General features: G+C 40.8%; 1 protein-coding gene across 3 annotated transcripts in view; it reads right to left on the bottom strand.

Annotated features, from left to right (window-relative positions):
- Positions 1–24,267, bottom strand: part of LOC126282033 (F-box/LRR-repeat protein 7-like) — a 241,728-nt gene that overhangs the window by 154,948 nt on the left and 62,513 nt on the right. For all 3 annotated transcript variants that reach the window (XM_049981442.1, XM_049981440.1, XM_049981443.1), the window contains exon 3: positions 18,122–18,287. In XM_049981442.1, the coding sequence (XP_049837399.1) occupies positions 18,122–18,287 (166 nt within the window). The remainder of the gene's footprint in view (positions 1–18,121; positions 18,288–24,267) is intronic.

Raw genomic sequence — 24,267 nt, 5'->3', positions numbered from 1 at the left:
CCAAAAGACAGCAGACTGATCTTAGCCGATGCCAACTCTGGGACAATGAAAATTAACAAGATGATCTGGGTGCAGGATAACATAGGTCACCATTGCCGCAAGCTAGCCACTGGAGAGGACGCTCCCCAACATGCTGATCAAGGTCTCCATTGCTGTTTAGAAGCTCCAGCCGATCACCTAACCACCGCAACCTGGAAAACTATAGGGTGCGACTTTCCTTTGAGGTGAGACCACTAAAGAGAAAAATCCTCCACCGTCGATCAATACAAAAATGATAGGGAACAACGTTGATATCCTCGTGGATGGCTGACCAGCTCAAGCTCTTGTGGACTCTGGAGCTTCACATTCAGTCATTTCGGAGAAATACCGTTGCCAGTTGCAGAAAACCGTATTCGTCGACAACAAAACATCTCTGCTGAAGGTGGCTAATGGGAAATATGAAAAACCTACAGGAAGGTGTACCATTTGTGTGGGTATAAGTGGCCACACACAGCCCTTCATCGTCTTTGAAGAGAGTAGTCATGACGTCACTCTCGGATGGGACTTTTTGAAAGCTTCTCAGGCACTTTTAGATTGTTTTCACTCTAAAATTATGCTAGACGAGAAGAGATACTGTGGACAGAAAGATTCGCATCCGAGTGTGTGGAGACTGTGTGCTGGAGGACATGATCATTCCTGCAGTCAGTGCTAGAAAGGTAACTCATGTGTCATGCCATGTATCAACCCATGGATCTTTTAGTGGAATGTAAGAGAAGCATACCACTGAAGAATCACTTGGTCATCCCAGCCTCTGTCATCTCGTTTAAAAATGGATTCGGTGAATTGTGGATAGTTAACTGTCGCTGAGAACTGCAGATCCTTCCAAGACACATGTGCGTAGCAAACACTGAAATGTTAATTTAAGAATAGCTGAGTGTCACAGAAATCTCACATGCCGCGTCTGTGGGCAAAATTAGTTTTACCACTATGAGACAAGATCTTCGAGCTCTACTATCACGGAGCTCACTGAGGAACAACAGAAGAATCTACTTGCCATTCTTCAAGAGTTCCCTGATTACTTCAGTCCACAGGTCAAAGGCAGAAACAGACAAATCGACAGTGAAGCACTGGAGTAGCACTGGAGACCATCAACCGATAAGCCAGAGAGCATACCGTGTGTCAGCAAAGGAACGTTGAATAATTCATGACGAGGTAGAGAAAATGACGCCGAATGACACCATTCAGCTGTCACAGATCCCATGGTCCTCACTACTGATTCTTGTCAGGAAGAAGGATGGCAGTTGCTATTTCTGTGTTGCCTACAGGAAGCTTAATAAGATTACTAGAAAGGACGTTGACCCACTTCCACAAACTGACACTACACTAGATTGTCTGAAGGGAGCTAAGTTTTTCTCAACCATGGACAAGTACTTGGGATTCTTGCAAATCGAAGTAGATAAGGCTGATTGTGAGGAAACTGCATTCATCATCCCTGAGAGCCTGTATCAGTTTAAGGTAATGAAATTTGGTTTTTGTAATGCACCAGCAACTTTTGAACGAAGGATGGATAATGATCTAAGCCTCCTGAAGTCAATGATGAGTCTTATTTAGATGACATTGTTCTCAGAGACATTTGATGAACATCTTAATGGACTGAGGGCCGTTCTTAAGTGTTTCTAACAAGGCGAACTGAAACTTAATCCAAGAAAGTGTCTCTTTGGAGCTAAAGAATTCAAAATACTTGGTCACCTTGTGTCAAACAAAGGTGTGTGGGGCCAGACCCAGAAAAGATGATATCTACAATGGAATTTCCTATTCCTAAAAGTATTAGAGATGTGAGAAACTTCCTCACATTAAGTTCTTATTGCTCAACAAGATTCTTTCTATGTGCTGCAAATAGCTCTGACTGACTGACCCAGTACTTAGTCTGCATGATGAGAGAGGGCCTGCAGAACTACACACAGATGCCAGTGGGTATGGGAGTGGAAGTGGAAGGAAGACAAGGATTTCTGGTCAGATGAGTATCGGGTAATATCAACAGCAGCAGAAAATGGTGTAACAGGTGTAGGATTCGTTACGAATAGGAAGGTAGGGCAGAGGGTGTGTTACTGTGAACAGTTCAGTGACCGGGTTGTTCTAATCAGAATCGACAGCAGACCAACACTGACAACAATAGCTGAGGTATACATGCCTACATCGCAAGAAGCTGAAGATGAACATATAGAGAAAGTGTATGAGGATATTGAAAGGGTAATGCAGTATTAAAGGGGGACGAAAATCCAATAGTCATGGGCGACTGGAATGCAGTTGTAGGGGAAGGAGTAGAAGAAAATGTTACAGGAGAATATGGGCTTGGGACATGGAATGAATGAGGAGAAAGACTAATTGAGTTCTGTGACAAGTTTCAGCTAGTAATAGCGAATACCCTGTTCAAGAATCACAAGAGGAGGAGGTATACTTGGAAAATGCCGGGAGATACGGGAAGATTTCAAGTAGATTACATCATGGTCAGACAGAGATTTCGAAATCAGATACTGGATTGTGAGGTGTACCCAGGAGCAGATATAGACTCAGATCACAATATAGTAGTGATGAAGAGTAGGCTGAAGTTCAAGACATTAGTCAGGAAGAATCAATGCGCTAAGAGGTGGGAAACTGAAGTTCTAAGGAATGACGAGATACGTTAGAAGTTCTCTAACGCTATGTTGTTGTTGTTGTTGTCTTCAGTCCTGAGACTGGTTTGATGCAGCTCTCCATGCTACTCTATCCTGTGCAAGCTGCTTCATCTCCCAGTACCTACTGCAATCTACATCCTTCTGAATCTGCTTAGTGTACTGATCTCTCGGTCTCCCTCTACGATTTTTACCCTCCACGCTGCCCTCCAATGCTAAATTTGTGATCCCTTGATGCCTCAAAACATGTCCTACCAACCGATCCCTTCTTCTAGTCAAGTTGTGCCACAAACTTCTCTTCTCCCCAATCCTATTCAATACCTCCTCATTAGTTACGTGATCTATCCACCTTATCTTCAGTATTCTTCTGTAGCACCACATTTCGAAAGCTTCTATTCTCTTCTTGTCCAAACTAGTTATCGTCCATGTTTCACTTCCATACATGGCTACACTCCAAACAAATACTTTCAGAAACGACTTCCTGATACATAAATCTATATTCGATGTTAACAAATTTCTCTTCTTCAGAAACGCTTTCCTTGCCATTGCCAGTCTACATTTTATATCCTCTCTACTTCAACCATCATCAGTTATTTTACTTCCTAAATAGCAAAACTCCTTTACTACTTTAAGTGTCTCATTTCCTAATCTAATTCCCTCAGCATCACCCGATTTAATTTGACTACATTCCATTATCCTCGTTTTGCTTTTGTTAATGTTCATCTTATATCCTCCTTTCAAGACACTGTCCATTCCGTTCAACTGCTCTTCCAAGTCCTTTGCCGTCTCTGACAGAATTACAATGTCATCGGCGAACCTCAAAGTTTTTACTTCGTCTCCATGAATTTTAATACCTACTCCAAATTTTTCTTTTGTTTCCTTTACTGCTTGCTCAATATACAGATTGAATAACATCGGGGAGAGGCTACAACCCTGTCTCACTCCTTTCCCAACCACTGCTTCCCTTACATGCCCCTCGACTCTTATTACTGCCATCTGGTTTCTGTACAAATTATAAATAGCCTTTCGCTCCCTGTATTTTACCCCTGCCACCTTTAGAATTTGAAAAAGAGTATTCCAGTCAACATTGTCAAAAGCTTTCTCTAAGTCTACAAATGCTAGAAACGTAGGTTTGCCTTTTCTTAATCTTTCTTCTAAGATAAGTCGTAAGGTCAGTATTGCCTCACGTGTTCCAACATTTCGACGGAATCCAAACTGATCCTCCCCGAGGTCTGCATCTACCAGTTTTTCCATTCGTCTGTAAAGAATTCGCGTTAGTATTTTGCAGCCGTGGCTTATTAAACTGATAGTTCGGTAATTTTCACATCTGTCAGCACCTGCTTTCTTTGGGATTGGAATTATTATATTCTTCTTGAAGTCTGAGGGTATTTCGCCTGTCTCATACATCTTGCTCACCAGCTGGTAGAGTTTTGTCAGGACTGGTTCTCCCAAGGCCGTCAGTAGTTCTAATGGAATGTTGTCTACTCCGGGGGCCTTGTTTCGACTCAGGTCTTTCAGTGCTCTGTCAAACTCTTCACGCAGTATCGTATCTCCCATTTCGTCTTCATCTACATCCTCTTCCATTTCCATAATATTGTCCTCAAGTACATCGCCCTTGTATAAACCTTCTATATACTCCTTCCACCTTTCTGCCTTCCCTTCTTTGCTTAGAACTGGGTTGCCATCTGAGCTCTTGATATTCATACACATGGTTCTCTTCTCTCCAAAGGTCTCTTTAATTTTCCTGTAGGCAGTATCTATCTTACCCCTAGTGAGATAAGCCTCTACATCCTTACATTTATCCTCTAGCCATCCCTGTTTAGCCATTTTGCACTTCCTGTCGATCTCATTTTTGAGACGTTTGTATTCCTTTTTGCCTGCTTCATTTACTGCATTTTTATATTTTCTCCTTTCATCAATTAAATTCAATATTTCTTCTGTTACCCAAGGATTTCTAGCAGCCCTCGTCTTTGTACCTACTTTATCCTCTGCTGCCTTCACTCCTTCATCCCTCAGAGCTACCCATTCTTCTTCTACTGTATTTCTTTCCCCTATTCCTGTCAATTGTTCCCTTATCCTCTCCCTGAAGTTCTCTAACACTATAGATACAGCAATAAGGAATAGTGCAGTAGGCAACGCAGTTGTAGAAGAATGGACATCTCTAAGAAGGGCCATCACAGAAGCTGGGAAGGAAAACATAGGTACAAAGAAGGTAGCTGCGAAGAAACCATGGTTAACAGAAGAAATACTTCAGTTGATTGATGAAAGGAGGAAGTACAAACATGTTCCGGGAAAATCAGGAATACAGAAATACAAGTCGTTGAGGAATGAAATAAATAGGAAGTGCAGGGAAGCTAAGACGAAATGGCTGCAGGAAAAATGTGAAGACATCAAAAAAGATATGAATGTCAGAAGGACAGACTCAGCATACAGGAAAGTAAAAACAACCTTTGGTGACATTAAAAGCAACGGTGGTAACATTAAGAGTGCAACGGGAATTCCACTGTTTAATGCAGAGGAGAGAGCGGATAGGTGGAAAGAATACATTGAAAGCCTCTATTTGGGTGAAGATTTGTCTGATGTGATAGAAGAAGAAACAGGAGTCGATTTAGAAGAGATAGGGGATCCAGTATTAGAATCGGAATTTAAAAGAGCTTTGGAGGACTTATGGTCAAATAAGGCAGAAGGGATAGATAACATTCCATTAGAATTTCTAAAATCATTAGGGGAAGTGGCAACGAAACGACTATTCACGTTGGTGTGTAGAATATATGAGTCTGGCGACATACCATCTGACTTTCGGAAAAGCATCATCCACACAATTCCGAAGACGGCAAGAGCTGACAAGTGCGAGAATTATCGCACAATCAGCTTAACAGCTCATGCATCGAAGCTGCTTATAAGAATAATATACAGAAGAATGGAAAAGAAAATTGAGAATGCGCTAGGTGATGATCAGTTTGGCTCTAGGAAAAGTAAAGGCACGAGAGAGGCAATTCTGACGTTACGGCTAATAATGGAAGAAAGGCTATAGAAAAATCAAGATACGTTCATAGGATTTGTCGACCTGGAAAAAGCGTTCGACAAAATAAAACGGTGCAAGCTGTTCAGGATTCTGAAAAAAGTAGGGGTAAGCTATAGGGAGAGATGGGTCTTATACAATATGTACAACAACCAAGAGGGAATAATAAGAGTGGACAATCAAGAACAAGTGCTCGTATTAAGAAGGGAGTAAGACAAGGCTGTAGCCTTTCCCCCGTACTCCTTAATCTTTACATCGAGGAAGCAATGATGGAAATAAAAGAAAGGTTCAGGAGTGGAATTAAAATACAAGGTGAAAGGATATCAATGATACGATTTGCTGATGACATTGCTATCCTGAGTGACAGTGAAGAAGAATTAAATGATCTGCTGAACGGAATTTAACAGTCTAATGAGTACACAGTATGGGATAAGAGTAAATCGGAGAAAGACGAAGGTAATGAGAAGTAGTAGAAATGAGAACAGCGAGAAACTTATCAGGATTGATGATCACGAAGTCAATGAAGTTAAGGAATTCTGCTACCTAGGCAGTAAAATAACCAATGACGGACGGAGCAAGGAGGACATCAAAAGCAGACTCGCTATGGCAAAAAAGGCATTTCTAGCCAAGAGAAGTCTACTAATATCAAATACCGGCCTTAATTTGAGGAAGAAATTTCTGAGGATGTACGTCTGGAGTACAGCATTGTATGGTAGTGAAACATGGTCTGTGGGAAAACTGGAACAGAAGAGAATCGAAGCATTTGAGATGTGGTGCTACAGACGAATGTTGAAAATTAGGTGGACTGATAAGGTAAGGAATGAGGAGGTTCTACGCAGAATCGGAGAGGAAAGGAATATGTGGAAAAGACATGAGGGAATGACTTCCATGGTACTAGAGGGAGCTGTAGAGGGCAAAAACTGTAGAGGAAGACAGAGATTGGAATAAGTCAAGCAAATAATTGAGGACATAGATAGCAAGTGCTACTCTGAGATGAAGAGGTTAGCACAGGAAAGGAATTCGTGGTGGGCCGCATCAAACCAGTCAGTAGACTGGAAGGGGGAAAAAAAAAAAGGATCGGTGTTGTTCTGATGCAAATTTCAGATGGAAAGAGTAGGTTATAACCTATGCTTCTAGGACACTTACAAAAGCCGAGAGAAACTATTTAACTACAGAAAGAGAATGTCTTACTGTGATCTGGGCCATGTGCAAATTTCGGCAGTATCTCTATGGAAGCCCATTCACAGTTGTTACAGACCATCATTCACTTTGTTGGCCAACAGGTCTTAAGGAACCAACACAACAGCTCGCCAGCTGGGCACTATGTCTTTAAGAGTATGACATTACCATACTGTATGAAAGTGGAAGAGAACACCAAGGTGCCAAGCGTCTCTCAAGAATCCCTGTGCAAGACCATCAAGACTGATGAAAATAGTGACTGTCTCACTGCACTCTAGGATCTCTCTGCTGAACAGAAGAATGACGCCAAGATATCGCACATTATGCTTGCCTTAAATCGGTCAGAGGATGTGAAAGGACAATTTGAAGTAGTTAATGAATTACTTTGCAAGAAAAACTTTTATCCATTTGGGAAGAGGTGGCTATCAGTGGTTCCTAAACACATGTGGTTAGATTGTCTACAGAAATTTCATGAGACACCTGAAACCGGACATCTAGGATTTATCGAGACATATGATAGAATCTGCAAGAGATTTTTCTGGCCATGTTTATTTAGGAGTGTGTGTCTCAATGTCTAGAGTGCCAGAGGAGAAAGGCAGTTCCTCAGAAACCACCTGGTCGACTCATACCAATTCCACCACCCAAAATGCCTTTCCAGCATGTTGGGATTGACCTCCTCGGACGATTTCCAATGTCTGCTAGTGGCAATAGATGGATTATTGTTTGCACTGATTATCTGACACACTGTGCCATAACAAAAGCCATGAAAACAGCTGAAGCAAACACGGTGCCCCAAGGTCGTTAATTACGGATCGAGGGAAAGTTTTTCAATCTAATCTTGTGACAGAGATAAACCATCAGTGCCACATTACTCATCAACTGATGACTGCCTACCATCCACAAAGTAACGGACTTGCTGAACACCTTAATAAGACTTTGGCCAACATGCTATCCATGTTCGCCAATGTTGAGCAGAGCAACTGGGATGAGATGCTACCTTTCATGACATTTGCCTACAACACTGCCAAAGAAGACAACACAGGATTTACGTTATTTTTCCTGGTGCATGAGCATGAGGTGACTTTGATGATGGACACTGTTTCCATTACATCCTGATGACGTGGAAGACAACTACATCAGCCAGGTGTTAACTAGAACTGAGGAAGCTCAGCAGTTAGCTTGACTCCACACGCTGCTGGCTAAAGAAAATGATTGGCGAAGTTATGACGCAAGCCACCGCCCTGTTGTCTACTAGCCTGGTCACCTTGTCTGTATCTTCACTCCTGTTCGGAAGGTTGATCTCTCTGAGAACCTCCTCAGGCACTACTTTCGACCATGTTGTTGTTGTTGTTGTTGTTGTTGTTGTTGCCTTCAGTCCTGAGACTGGTTTGATGCAACTCTCCATGCTACTCTATCCTGTGCAAGCTGCTTCATCTCCCAGTACCTACTGCAACCTATATCCTCCTGAATCTGTTTAGTGTATTCATCTCTGTGTCCCTCTACGATTTTTACCCTCCACGCTGCCCTCCAATACTAAATTGGTGATCCCTTGATGCCTCAGAACATGTCCTACCAACCGATCCCTTCTTCTAGTCAAGTTGTGCCACAAGCTCCTCTTCTCCCCAATTCTACTCAATACCACCTCATTAGTTATGTGATCAACCCAGCTAATCTTCAGTATTCTTCTGTAGCACCAAATTTCGAAAGCTTCTATTCTCTTCTTGTCTAAGCTATTTATCTTCCACTTTCACTTCCATACATGGCTACACTCCATACAAATACTTTCAGAAACTACTTCCTGACACTTAAATCTACATTTGATATTAACAAATTTCTCTTCTTCAGGAGCGCTTTCCTTGCCATTGCCAGTCTACATTTTATATCCTCTCTACTTCGACCATCATCAGTTATTTTGCTCCCCAAATACCAAAACTCCTTTACTACTTTAAGTGTCTCATTTCCTAATCTAATTCCCTCAGCATCACCCGACTTAATTCGACTACATTCCATTATCCTCGTTTTGCTTTTGTTGATGTTCATCTTATATCCTACTTTCAAGACACTGTCCATTCCATTCAACTGCTCTTCCGAGTCCTTTGCTGTCTCTGACAGAATTACAATGTCATCGGCAAACCTCAAAGTTTTTATTTCTTCTCCATGGATTTTAATACCTACTCCGAACTTTTCTTTTGTTTCCTTTACTGCTTGCACAATATACAGATTGAATAACATCGGGGAGAGGCTACAACCCTGTCTCACTCCTTTCCCAACCACTGATTCCCTTTCATGCCCCTCGACTTTTATAACTGCCATCTGGTTTCTGTACAAATTGTAAATAGACTTTCTCTCTCTTTATTTTACCCCTGCCACCTTCAGAACTTGAAAGAGTATTCCAATCAACATTGTCAAAAGCTTTCTCTAAGTCTACAAATGCTATAAATGTAGGTTTGCCTTTCCTTAGTATTTCTTCTAAGGTAAGTCGTAAGGTCAGTATTGCCTCACATCTTCCAACATTTCTACAGAATCCAAACTGATCTTCCCCGAGGTCAGCTTCTACCAATTTTTTCCATTTGTCTGAAGAATTCGTGTTAGTATTTTGCAGCTGTGACTTATTAAACTGATAGTTCGGTAATTTTCACATCTGTCAATGCCTGCTTTCTTTGGGGTTGGGATTATTATGTTGTTCTTGAAGTCTGAGGGTATTTCGCCTGTCTCATACTTCTTGCTCACCAGATGGAAGAGTTTCATCAGGCTGTAAGGTTGAGAGACAGTTGTCTGATGTTACTTATGAAGTTGAAGATTTCGACCCCGACACAAGATGGCGAAAGATCCGAGACACAGTCCATGTCCCTCGAATGAAGCCCTATAATCATCCTGCAACCCAAGGTAAATTCGAAGCTCCAGAGACAGGCTACAAGTGGAAAGGTGATGAAGAGCGTAGCGGCAAAGTAAGTTCTAAGAAGATCATCGCCAGGGCGAACATCTGTCATTGCAGAATCCATCACTTGTTCCCAAACTAGGAAAACTTAACACCAAGACGCTGTTCTCTTAAGGAGGGAGCAATGTCGCACAAACTGTGGTGTAGTGGTTACCATACTAGACTGTTGCATGTAGGGTTGCGAGTTCACAACTCCCCTAAACTGTAAAATTTAATTTCTGTATTTGGTTTAAGTAGATTCTAGAAGAATCCACAAATGTCAAGCATCACTGTACTGGAATGTTCAGTAACTGTATATATACCGTATGTGTTCTGGCCAGAGGCAGTTCACTCCGTGCTCTTGTATGTGCAAGTGCTGAATAAACCTTCGTTAAGTGAAGTTAGTGTTTGTCATTCATCTAATTACACCTCTTTCTATGTGACAAGTTTACAACACACTATGACACCAGCATAACGGGACTGTAAGATGGCTCTTTAGAGTGGTCTGTAATTTAAACTAAAAGCCCAATTGACACACTTTAAAACAGTAATTTTTCTTTAAGGTAGTGCTGCCTATCAGTCCAGGCAGTTTGCAATAGACTACATTACTGATCTGTAACATTACCCAATTCCAGAATTCCTGTTTGGATGAGAAATATCAAAGTTACACTGAGGTGACGGAAGTCATTAGACAGCTCTCCCTATGATGTCCGATGTCCAATGTCCTTTAGCCCAGCGTAGTGCAGAAACTTGACATGGCATTAACTTAAGTCATTGGACTGCAGAAATATTGAGCCACGTTGCCTTCATAGCTGTCCCCAATTGCCGAAGTATTTCCAGTTCAAGATTTTGTACATAAATTGACCTCTCAATTATACCACATAAATGCTCAAACGTTGGGTGATCTGGGTGATGATTTCATTCACCAGAATATCCAGTGTTCTCCAAACCATCACAAACAATTTTGGCCCACTGACATGGTACATTGTCATCCACAAGAAGTCTATCATTGTTTGGAAACATTTAGTCCACGAATGGCTATCAATGGCCTCCAAATAGTCTAGCATAACCATTTCGAGTCGCTCATCAGTTAAGTTGCATGGAGGATCCAGTCCATTCCATGTAATCACCGCCCACACCATTACAGAGCCAACACCAGCTTGCACAGTGGCTTGTTGAAAACTTGAATTCATGGCTTTGTGGGAACTGCACCACAGACAAATCCTACCGTCAGCTCTTACCTACTTAATTCAGGACTCATCTGAACAGGATATGGTTTTCCAGTCATCTAGGCTCCAAATGATATGGTCACGAGGCCAATAGAGGTGCTGCAGGCACTCTTGTCTGTTTGCTGCCATAGCCCACTAATGCTGAATTTCACCACACTGTCCTAAAGAACACATTTGTCATACTCCCCACACTTTGATTTCTGTGGTCATTTTACATATTGTTGCTTGTATGTTAGTGGTGACAGGTACTACCTGAAATTTGGTATTCTCAACACTCTTGAAACTATGGATCTTGGAATACTGAATTTCCTAACAATTTCCAAAATGCAATGGCCAATCTATCCAGATCACATTTTACATCTCTTTCATTTCCGTTGTGCTGCTATAATTATGTTGGAAACCTTTTCACATTAATCACCTGAGTACAAATGACAACAGTTCCACCAAGCACTGTCCTTTTTATCTTTTCTACATGATGTTATTGCCATCTGTGTATGTGCGTATCGTATCCCACGACTAAGTCGTCCTAGTGTACACCTACGTCTGATCCTTTGAAAAAACCATAACTATCTCTAAATCAACTAACAGTCAGTCTGCAGAGCAACAGGCCATCAAACTAGTCCTCTTTTATTTGAAAGTTGTTAATTGACTTAATTTTGAATGCTGGCATTAAAAAAACATAGAAGGCAATTTGCTTTTGCTTCTGTATTATTGTGTGTTGATCACTTTGTGTGCAGTATTTCAGTGTTGTTTCAACAACTGATATTTCACAGGAAGTTTAGGTGGTTTTAAATTATTTTCTACTCTCATTAATACACCTAAAATAAATTTGTGAAGGTTTACAGTATGTTTCATTGTATTAACAATGTTTTCTCGCAATTATTAAGCAGTGTGAGTCAAGCATTCTAAATCCAGAAAATGGAGACAATATTTGCATCAGCAGGCGCAATACAAAGCTGCATAATCAAGTTATGCACACAATTGTAGAAGCGCTTGCCATGGCCATGTTAGTGGTGGTGGTGGTTCCAAGCCAATAAATTGACCAGTACAAATATTTATTTCTATGAAAGAACATTAACAACAACAATTTCAGCCCTTTTATCAATACTGCTATACAAAGGCAAGTCATCCTTTACCATTGTTAGCAAAAATCTGGGAATGTACTAGGTCAATTTGCTTCAAATGTTTACTCGATACACTAATGAATATTCAAACAATGGAAAATCCAGGAGGGAATAATGACACCATTAAGAAAAGGACAGACTACTACTCACCATTTGTGCAAATTTTGAGTCACAGACAGGCACAACAAACAGGCTGCTCAACATTCTGGCCAAAAGCTTACTTTTTTAACAGGCTCTTGTGTCTGTCTGGAGTCAACATTTCCACTAATGAACATTCAGACAGACATAGGCTATATATTTTTTAAACAATAATGTACAGTTCTGTTAAAACAAACGGCAAGAAAGAAAATGCTGTGCTGTGCCACCAAAATGTGCAGTTTTGTATTGTTTCATGCAATCAGTTTTCACAAAAAACAAACAAGATGCATTTATGGCTTTTTGACTAAGTCTACAATACCTATAAAAAGGCTCAGTGAGTGTGTGTGTGTGTGTGTGTGTGTGTGTGTGTGTGTGTGTGTGTGTGTTGGTTGGGTTAAAAGAGGGGGGAAGGGACCAAACTACGAGGTAATTGGTCATTGGTCAGAAATATCCCCCAACTTGTTACATCGAGTGAAGCCTGTGACTGGGCAGAGGATGATGACTGACCCAGAGCGCATTTTGGACAAGCCCTCCATCTCCCAAAACTTCTCCTCTAAATACTCTGCAAAAATCTGTAGCCTTCATCAAAACAAGAGTGCCCCCATTAATTCTCGTACATACGAGGTACCGGTTGAATAAGGTTTGCTGCCATCATTAGCCCAGTGTTCTTCCCATGGTTTGGCAAGGGAGAGGAATGATTTAGGGTCATACTTTCTTGCACTGTACCGAGACTTTGAACGCTTTGAGACTGCTGGTGTCTGATCATCAGCAAGTGATGATGTACACCACCCTGATGCCACCCACTCCGACCAAGAGCCCTCCCCATGGGTGCCACCCAGCCGCAGCATAAGCCACCTGGCAGGACGGCCTTTGCCGAGAGTCCCAATGCCCCAGAGTGACAGGCATCTACTCCTTGGCATACATGGGGAGTTAATAGTGCAGCCATCAGCAGAGCAATGCAAATCTAATACCCAATATGAGAACTGAACGAGATTGTATCAAGTTATTTAATGAATTTTTATTTCATTTGTTTCGAACTCATGGCTGATGGTAGTGGTAAGCAACAAATGCTACATAAGCAAGTGAGAAACATAATTTGTGGGATAGACACTTACATCAAGCACAAAGCATGTGTATGTGAATACCTCAGCTGTTGATTGTTACCAGCAGCAATGCAGTCCCCAACCACTTCTTGACCTGCGAGAACTCCCATCGTTCATGGATCCGACTATAGCAGCATCAGATCTGACAGGTCAGATGATGAAAGCTTTCAGAAGATGTCTTCAAATCTGCATTGCCAACAATGGAGGTGATTTGACAGACAATTTTTAAAAAGTCTACTGAAAACTAAAATTACCTTCTATTACTTTCGACATGTTTCAGTCGAAGATTTTTTTATTTTCCTTCGAAATTTGGAGGTATTATTGGGTCATCCTGTACAGTTAAACAACTTTAATACGACCAGTGTATGTTTGCTGTGAGATCTAAGAGAGGTGACTGATTTTCTGATGTAGGAATTATTTTATTACAAATTCTTTAACAAAATAAGTAATCGATTAACTACTTGTAAATGATCAGCAAGAGCCATAACTTTATCTTTTAATGAATTTATGTAATTTTTGTTCAACAGATGTTTCTCACCACACTATTTGTTGGTAACAAGCTATGGAAAGAGTGCTTTTTTTATTAATTAAATTATGACATTTCATGTTCCTTAATACCATCTTGAAGGAGAGACTTCAGGAATATTAAATGAGAAACTTCACGTTAACGGCCAAATACAGTACAGCCACAGCAGTTATCTTCTATAAAGCAAATTAACAATTGATTATGACTAGGGCTAATCTATTTACACTGAAAATTATGGGAATTACATTTAGATTATGTGACAGCAAAACCACAGTTAACATGGGGAAAAAATTTACAGTGGACTCCTCTTACACAATTCTCCTGTTTTATACCCAACAGTTTATAATAAACATTTACATTAAAATCGAATAATGGAAACAACAGGCAGGAACATGAACAATGTAGGAAAAGACATATCACTACTTACTGAAAGAAGGCACATTCAGCTGCAGACACACACAATTAAAAGAAATTTACATAAATATTTCAGCCACAGTCTTCAAAATTAAAAGAAGAAGACACCATTCCTATACACAAGCAAGCAAACCTATGCACACATGACCACTAACTCCAGCATCTCGGGCCAGGATGCTGGAGTCAGCAGTAGTATACATAATGAGTATTTGCTTGTGTGTAAGAATGGTGTGTGTCCCTCTTTTACTGACGAACACTGTAGCAAAAAGGTTTATGTAAGTGTCTAAATTGTGCCTTCTAATACTAAGTGCAAAGCAGGCAGACTGAACTTTTCTGTGATCCTATCATTGTGCTGATGCCTCCTCAATTTATCATAAATCTGAATGACAGGATCTTCATTCACAGAGCCTCACCCAAAAGTGACACCAAATAGAATAATGGTGTCTTTGTAAGACAAAAGGTTAATTATATGAATGTGTGGTGTCTGTTCTCTTGGACATGTCCAAAAGAACAGACACCACTCATTCATATGACTGATTCAGCTTGGTCGACAATTTACGTTTACATCTACATCTACATCCATACTCCGCAAGCCACCGGACGGTGTGTGGCAGAGGGTACCTTGAGTACCTCAATCGGTTCTCCCTTCTATTCAAGTCTCATTGTTCATGGAAAGAAAAATTGTCTGTATTCCTCTATGTGAGCTCTAATCTCCGATTTTATCCGCATGGTCTCTTCGTGAGATATACATAGGAGGGAGCAATATACTGCTAGACTCCACGGTGATGGTATGTTCTCTAAACTTCAACAAAAGCCCGTAGCAAGCTACTGAGTGTCTCTCTTGCAGAGTCTTCCACTGGAGTTCATCTCCATAACACTTTTGCAATTACTAAATGATCCTGTAATGAAGCATGCTGCTCCTTGTTGGATCTTTTCTATCTCTTCTATCAACCCTATCTGGTACGTATCCCACACTGCTGAGCAGTATTCAAGCAGTGGGCAACAAGTGTACTGTAACCTACTTAATTTGTTTTTGGATTGAATTTCCTTAGGATTCTTACAATGAATCTCAGTGGCATTTGCTTTACCAACGATCAACTTCATATGATCATTCCATGTTTAATCACTCCTAATGCCTACTCCCAGATAATTTATGGAATTAACTGCTTCCAGTTGCTGACCAGCTATTTTGTAGCTAAATGATAAGGGATCTATTTTCTTTGTATTCGCAGCACATTACACTTTTCTACATTGAGATTCAATTGCCATTCCCTGCACCATGTCAATTCACTGCAGATCCTCCTGCATTTCAGTACAATTTTCCATTGTTACAACCTCTTGATACACCACAGCATCATCCGCAAAAAGCCTCAGTGAACTTCCGATGTCATCCACAAGGTCATTTATGTATATTGTGAGTAGCAACAGTCCTACGAAACTCCCCTGTGGCACACCTGAAATCACTCTTACTTCGGAAGACTTCTCTCCAATGAGAATGACATGCTGCATTCTGTTATCTAGCAACTCTTCAGTCCCATCACATGATTGGCCTGATAGTCCATATGCTCTTACTCTGTTCTGTGGGGAACTGTATCTAACACCTTGCGGAAGTCAAGAAACAGGGCATTTACCTGTGAACCCGTGTCTATGGCCCTCTGAGTCTCGGGGACGAATAGCACGAGCTGGGTTACACACAATCATCTTTTTCGAAACCCATGCTGATTCCTACAGAGTAGATTTCTGGTCTCCAGAAAAGTCATTATTCTTCTTGAACTCTGAGGGTATTTTGCGTGTTTCATACACCTTGCTCACCAGACGGTAGAGTTTCGACTCGGGTCTTTCAGTGCTCTGTCCAACTCTTCAAGCAATATCGTATCTCCCATTTCATCTTCATCTACATCTACATCCTCTTCCATTTCCATAATATTGTCCTCGAGTACTTTGCCCTTGTATAGACCCTCTATACACTCCTTCCACCTTTCTGCTTTCCTTTCTTTGCTTAGAACTGAGCTTCCATCTGAGCTCTTGATATTCATACAAGTGGCTCTCTTTTCTCCAAAGTTCTCTTTAATTTTCCTGTAGGCAGTATCTATCTTACCCCTAGTGAGATGAACCTCAGCATTCTTACATTTATCCTCTATCCATCCCTGTTTAGCTATTTTGCACTTTCTGTCGATCTCATTTTTGAGACGTTTGTATTCCTTTTTGCCTGCTTCACTTACTGCATTTTTGTATTGTCTCCTTTCATCGATTAAATTCGGTATTTCTTCTGTTACCCAAGGATTTCTATTAGCCCTCTTCTTTTTACCTACCTGATCCTCTGCTACCTTCACTGTTTCATCTCTCAAAGCTACCCATTCTTGTTCTACTGTACTTCTTTCCCCCATTCCTGTCAACTGTTCCCTTACACTCTCCCTGAAACACTCTGCAACCTCCGGTTCTTTCAGTTTATCCAGGTCCCATCTCCTTAAATTCCCACCTTTTTGCAGTTTCTTCAGTTTTAATCTACAGTTCATAACCAATATATTGTGTTCAGAGTCCACATCTGCCCCTGGAAATGTCTTACAATTTAAAACCTGGTTCCTAAATCTCTGTCTTACCATTATATAAACTATCTGATACCTTTCAGTATCTCCAGGGTTCTTCCATGTATACAACCTTCTTTCATGATTCTTGAAGGAAGTGTTAGCTATGATTATGCTATGCTCTGTGCAAAACTCTACCAGGCGGCTTCCTATTTCATTTCTTAGCCCCAATCCATATTCATCTACTATGTTTTCTTCTCTCCCTTTTCCTACTCTCTAATTCCAGTTACCCATGACTTAAATTTTTTGTCTCCCTTCACTACCTGAATAATTTCTTTTATTTCATCATACATTTCATCAATTTCTTCATCTGCAGAGCTAGTTGGCATATGAACTTGTACTACTGTAGTAGGTGTGGGATTCGTGTCTATCTTGGCCACAATAATGCGTTCACTATGCTGTTTGTAGTAGCTTACCTGCACTCATTTTTTTATTCATTATTAAACCTACTCCTGCATTACCCCTATTTGATTTTGTATTTATAACCCTGTATTCACCTAACTAAAAGTCTTGTTCCTCCTGCCACCAAACTTCACTAATTCCCACTATATCTAACTTTAACCTATCCATTTCCCTTTTTAAATTTTCTAACCTACCTGCCAGATTAAGGGATTTGACATTCCACGCTCCGATCCGTAGAACGCCAGTTTTCTTTTTTCTGATAATCAAATCCTCTTCAGTAGTCCCCTCCTGGAGATCCGAATGGGGGACTATTTTACCTCTGGAAATTTTACCCAAGAGGACACCATCATCATTTAACCATACAGTAAAGCTGCATGCCCTCTGGAAAAATTACAGCTGTAGTTTCCCCTTACTTTCAGCTGTTCACAGTACCAGCGCAGCAAAGCAAGATAGGTGGTACTAGGTGGGAATGTTGATCAGCCAGGAGGCCTGCTGGTAGAGTCCATGCAATTGCAATAAAAACTGTGTCCAGATGGCTCAGTGGCTAACAGAAAAGCTTAGTAAGCAGGAGATCCTGGGTTTGAATCCCAGTCTGGCACACATTTTCACTCATCGCCCTTCACTCTGCATAAAGTCCTGATACAGCTGACATGAATAGCCCCTTTCCCCTCCCCCCATCCCTTGCCTTTCTCCCCTTCTACGTTCAATGTGTACAAAGAGATAAGAAGCACCTAATGGAGAACCACTTTTCAGCTATTATGCAAATGCACCAAAAAACACCTTTAGAGATAATGTTTCAGCTCTGAACTACAGCATAAAAAATAGACTTACCTTAGCATTTATCTCATTGTACCAGGCGTCCAGTACAGTGAGGTTGTGGCAATTCTCAGACAGAGCCTGGAAGACAGCAGAAGAGACAGCTTTCTCAACAACAACTGAACGCAGCTGCGGAGCTGCTCTAAATGTTGCTATAGCTGACTCCTCAGTTGTATCCTCACTGTGAAAAGTGTAAAGCAGTGCAAGCTAGTGAAAACCAGTTTATTTCATACATTATCAATGGATTTATATTGAGATCTTAGATGGTGGGGAAAATTACTCACATATTGCAGCTGATAAATTTTCTCTGGGAATAAAAGTTCACACAATTCTCACCCAAACTACTAACTACTAAAAGTATAATGACGGTGACCCCAAACTAGGGTCACGTTCAATAATGGGTGTGTCTGAATAAAAAATTTTAATTATTTGTTTTGCACCACTGTCATTGCCCAGTAATGCATTGAAACACTTTCTGACTAATAATATATAATGTGTTTTTCTATCATATAAATAACTGTACAACAAAAGTATCCCCACAATTAGGCCCAGGAGCCACATGATGCTGACTGGCTGCCGTATCATTCTCAACCATATGACATATGAAGCAGCATGGAGGGGCAGAGGGTCAGCACACCACTCTTCCAGCCGCTGTCCTATTTCCAGACATAATAGCTCCTGAACTGGGCTCACAGGGCTTAATACACTGCATCAAAATCCTTGCATGACAAAAAGAAATAACTGACAGTACCAGGAAATGAACTCAGTTCCTCTGCATGGCTGCCATATGCACTGATGCTACAGTTAAGGAAGGAGACATGACATCCCATTTTGCAATGATTTAACTCATAGTTAAAGTATGAGGACATAGTATATTTTCAACTTAAAATGAAGGAAAGTAGTCAACTTCCCATCAACAACAATATCACTGAAGACCGAGTACAACCCAGACCAGTCGGTGTAGTTATCAACCACACCCTTTCAAATGACCCATCCCAGCATTTACATTACACAATTTAAGGAACCAGTGTCAAACCCAAATTTCAAAGCCCTTGTTATGATTTGCACCCCAGTGCATTCATATGCTGGTCCAGGAACTTACCACTGTGTCATGCCAATCACCGAACTTTCAGCATGTAGAAATAGGACAGTTATTGTTAAATAAATGTAATTTCCTAACAGTATCAAAGTGTTTTTTTTTTCTCAGAAAGAGCTTTTACATTATTGGAAACTTCAATGTGAACTGCAAGACAAGACTTGTTAATAGTTAATGGTATTGCATGTAAACCTGTAACAGATGTTACACGTGATTTAGAAATAGAAACTCATGATAAACATGGCAAATTGCTGTGATACTATTTTATCCAATATTAAAACTCCACCATCAGACCCTGTAACTACCTGCTTCTGACAAAACACCGTGTCATATTCTACACTTGGTATATACTGCACATTTATTGCAGTGTCTACTATCGGCCAGTAAAGAATTTATTAAATGTTGCAAAAGGAGGATCACAAGGTCAGCACTGAATGTTGACAGTTGAATTACCCACTAAAAGTTGGTGTGTCATTCCATATCAAATGAGCCGCAGCATGCAAAACCCACCAGCTCTGATTTGTATGAAATTTGGTACATGTTTGTTGGTTCATTTACAATACGGAGTTTCTAATTAAGTTTCTCCTAAAATTGAAATAAGAAATAGTTGAAATTTTCCACACTTATGTAAAAACAAAATTCTATAGAGTCAAAATATCATATCAGATTTGTTGTAATCTTATTATGAAGGGTCATTTGAGCCTTCAAAATAGAAATATTACTTCATTTTAATGCCCACAACTTACATTACAAATTCATGTGTACAGACTGGTTATAGTGTCCCAGTATTATGGCTGGTGACAATGGAAAGAGAAAAATTTTTCCTTTAAAACAGACTTTAAAAGTCTTTGGAGGAATAACAGCTAGTTGGGTGATGGAAATAAACATGTTAAGACAAAAATGTATCTCTTCATCCTAAAAGACTTAAAACTTCTGCCCCACACCACATGCCACTACTGACCGTGCATCTTTCAAAATGTCTGCCATTAGAAGTTGCATCTAGTGTAGGCAGTGCACAATTTGAACATTATATTTTCACTAGCTGAGTGCCTGGCATTGATCAGGTAGGTATTTATTCCATTAGGCCATCTCCTGCCCCTCCAAGTCCCCCCCCCCCCAATATCCTCTTCCCCCCTCCACACATTTCTCCTCCTCCTCCTCCTCCTCCTCCTCCTCCTCCTCCTCCCCCCCCCCCCACTCCTGCCAACCTCCTCCTTCCATCTTCCAGTACATCTCCTGTTCCTCTGTCTCCTCCTCTCTCCCTTTTTCTCCCCTAATCCCTCTATCTGACCATTTCTTACCTTTCTTTGTTCACTTCCTCTTCTCCATCACTCCACTGTCCTCCTCATACTCTCCTCCTCTACCTCCACCTTCTCTCTGTTCAGCTACTACTCTTGCCTTCCTTTGACCATTTCCCCCTCCCCTCATTGTGTCTTCCTCCTGACCCACCTCCGTGTCCATGTCATCTTCCCCCACTCCCTCACCCATATGCTGGTTAATTTGAGGTTGCTGGTTCTTATCTCCCTCCCTCTCCCCCCCCCCCCCCCCCACAATATTTCTTTCCAGATAATATGTGTACCAAGATTGGCTGAAATCTAACCAGAGGATTAGGAGGAGCTTCTTGTCTGCAGCTTTGCCGGAGTATACATATTTCACATTGTTTAACATATTTCACACATCTTCGTACCTTATTTCACCTGTATCCCTAGTGAATTTGGTCTTGCATTATTGTTTTCACATAGCTCCATCTTTATCACATCATATCTCATGAAAAATGTGTTCTACAATGATACAGTTTTGTTGGTACATCCAGTGGTATACATGAATACTGCCCACAAAATGTTTCATGAATACAGTTAGTAGCAGAGAAGTAATAAATTGTCATACCTCATGTGGCAGTTTTACAACATGAACAGCTGAAGTGTAGTAGGTGAAACTTTTTTCCTTATGTCATTTTGTGGGGGTTGTCCACCAGAAAAAGTTTTGTGGAGGTTTGAAATTAGATGTAAAGTTTGTAGCAAGTCACTAAGTTTTTTCATTCTCAAATATCAGATCTTACCACACAGTAAGTGATGTGTGTACCAAGTTTGGTTGAAATCAGTCCAGTGATTTAGGAAGAGATGTGGGGCATACATACATACATTTTTATAATTTCCATGGGTTACACTAATAAACTACAATTGAATGCTTAAAAGGCAGCAGGATTGATTTACTGTAGTTCATGAACTAAACCCCAGTTTTAAAAAATGGGTGAGTATAGCAAGTAGACCTGTAGATGGCAAAAGTTACCTAACTAATAGCACTGGTGCTTTTCTGCAAGAAAAGTGCCATAAGACTATATTCACCTCTTGTGACTAGCATCTACCACATTTATTAACATATGGAATTATCTGTTGCTTTGGTGAACTGGAAATGAGCAACATGGTAATTTAAACATGTTTTCTATCCCATAAAATATAGTGCCTGGACCATTACGAAAGTGGTGTTCATGTGTGGTGTTGTGATGCATTTAAAAGGCACACACTTTACGTTGGTAGACAGATCCGTGAGGTATTACATGTCAGGCCCACTGTAATTCCAGAGCAGAAGCTGCATTCCACAGGCCTTAAACATGTCTCAAGTGAAATTTCAAGTCCAGACCAAATGGAGGCAAACAGGGGGCAGAGATGAAAAAAACTGAAATGAAGACTATGACCCATGGAGACTGTGCAAAATGAGAGCAGCAGGAGACAGAGGAAATGGATAAACGTAATACAAATTTAACAGGTATAGATGAAAATGCATTCGCTAGCTCCACACCAAGATGTAAGTCACAGGAAACAAACTAAAGGCAGCTAGGCAAAATCTCCTAAGGCAAGTGGCTATTATGCTTCACATTCCAGAAGAAAAATTAAGAACAGGCAGTAATTACATCTCCGAAAGTACAGCTAGAAAAAGTGATTAAAAACAAAATGCCAATTACAGAGAGATTGGATTAATAAACAAAAAAATTACCAACTGTATGGAGGCAAAAAAAAGTATGTTATTCCTACTTTTGCTAAACCATAATACACAAAGGAAAAAAATTCATCAACTTTCAGTGTATCAAAATGAATGGTGTATTAAGTTAGCAAGATCATTAATGTGAAAGGAATCTGTTCACTGCCTTCCCAAAGCAAGACAGAAAGTTACTTCATGAAACTATATTACTTGTAAGGAATTTTTATGATGTTTAGGATGTTAAGAAAGTTCATGCTCAGAAGTGTCCAATACTTAGTAACTTAAGATTGCAGTATTTAAGCAAATTGCATGTTAAGAATTTGTGTCAATGTCCTCCTCTAACAAATTTCACAAATTACACAAACTAAATTCCAGCTTGAGGAAGGTGATGAAATAAAATTCTGTCAGAGGGTATCAGTTGACAGAATTAATTTAATGAATATACAGATATATTAGTACCTAAACTACAAACTTTAGTTCCACTTTTTTTTTTTTTTTTTTTTTTTTTTTTTTTTTTTTTTTTTACAAAAGTCAAGCTGTGTATTTGAATAAGAGAAAAATATGTAATACAAACAGAAGTGAAGCACTAGTATTAATGGATTTTGCTGAAAATGATGATTTTGTGCTACAAGTCTGAGCACAAAGCTGCCACTAGAACTGAACGTCATGCACTATACATCCTTCCGTTGAACACTACAAAAATCCTGATACTGAAAAAATAATGTTGTTTATCATTATATTGTGAATCTCTTGATTTAAATTATGATGTTGCATTTGTCTATAAATTCAGTCAAAAATTGTGTAGTCAACTAAGCATTGCTGTCCTATTGTTAGTCAAATAAGAGTACTTTACAGATGAGTGCAGTGTTCAATACAAAAATTGAAATATTTTTTAATTTGTATCAGTATGGGGTGGATTTGGGAATCACTGCTACATGGCCTTTCTTTGCAACAAGTCATGGGAAATCATCTGTGATGGTATCTGGGGCAGTGTGAAACAGATGGCGATGAAGACCAGTTTACAAAGACCATACAAGAAGCAAATTTCTGAGCCTAGAAAAACGTTCTAGTTTTACAGCAGAAAAATTTTCTAAAATACATTCTTGTAAAAATTACTCCTTTTTCTTCTACGGGAAAGAGGCAGCCTCTGCAAGAAGAGGCAGCCTCTGCAAGAAGAGGCAGCCTCTGCAAGAAGAGGCAGCCTCTGCAAGAAGAGGCAGCCTCTGCAAGAAGAGGCAGCCTCTGCAAGAAGAGGCAGCCTCTGCAAGAAGAGGCAGCCTCTGCAAGAAGAGGCAGCCTCTGCAAGAAGAGGCAGCCTCTGCAAGAAGAGGCAGCCTCTGCAAGAAGAGGCAGCCTCTGCAAGAAGAGGCAGCCTCTGCAAGAAGAGGCAGCCTCTGCAAGAAGAGGCAGCCTCTGCAAGAAGAGGCAGCCTCTGCAAGAAGAGGCAGCCTCTGCAAGAAGAGGCAGCCTCTGCAAGAAGAGGCAGCCTCTGCAAGAAGAGGCAGCCTCTGCAAGAAGAGGCAGCCTCTGCAAGAAGAGGCAGCCTCTGCAAGAAGAGGCAGCCTCTGCAAGAAGAGGCAGCCTCTGCAAGAAGAGGCAGCCTCTGCAAGAAGAGGCAGCCTCTGCAAGAAGAGGCAGCCTCTGCAAGAAGAGGCAGCCTCTGCAAGAAGAGGCAGCCTCTGCAAGAAGAGGCAGCCTCTGCAAGAAGAGGCAGCCTCTGCAAGAAGAGGCAGCCTCTGCAAGAAGAGGCAGCCTCTGCAAGAAGAGGCAGCCTCTGCAAGAAGAGGCAGCCTCTGCAAGAAGAGGCAGCCTCTGCAAGAAGAGGCAGCCTCTGCAAGAAGAGGCAGCCTCTGCAAGAAGAGGCAGCCTCTGCAAGAAGAGGCAGCCTCTGCAAGAAGAGGCAGCCTCTGCAAGAAGAGGCAGCCTCTGCAAGAAGAGGCAGCCTCTGCAAGAAGAGGCAGCCTCTGCAAGAAGAGGCAGCCTCTGCAAGAAGAGGCAGCCTCTGCAAGAAGAGGCAGCCTCTGCAAGAAGAGGCAGCCTCTGCAAGAAGAGGCAGCCTCTGCAAGAAGAGGCAGCCTCTGCAAGA

The sequence above is a fragment of the Schistocerca gregaria genome, chromosome 7, assembly GCF_023897955.1.
Source record: "Schistocerca gregaria isolate iqSchGreg1 chromosome 7, iqSchGreg1.2, whole genome shotgun sequence".
Classification (NCBI taxonomy): Eukaryota; Metazoa; Arthropoda; class Insecta; order Orthoptera; family Acrididae; genus Schistocerca; species Schistocerca gregaria.
The sequence above is the reverse complement of the archived record's forward strand: the minus strand, read 5'-3'. Positions and strand labels throughout refer to the sequence as shown.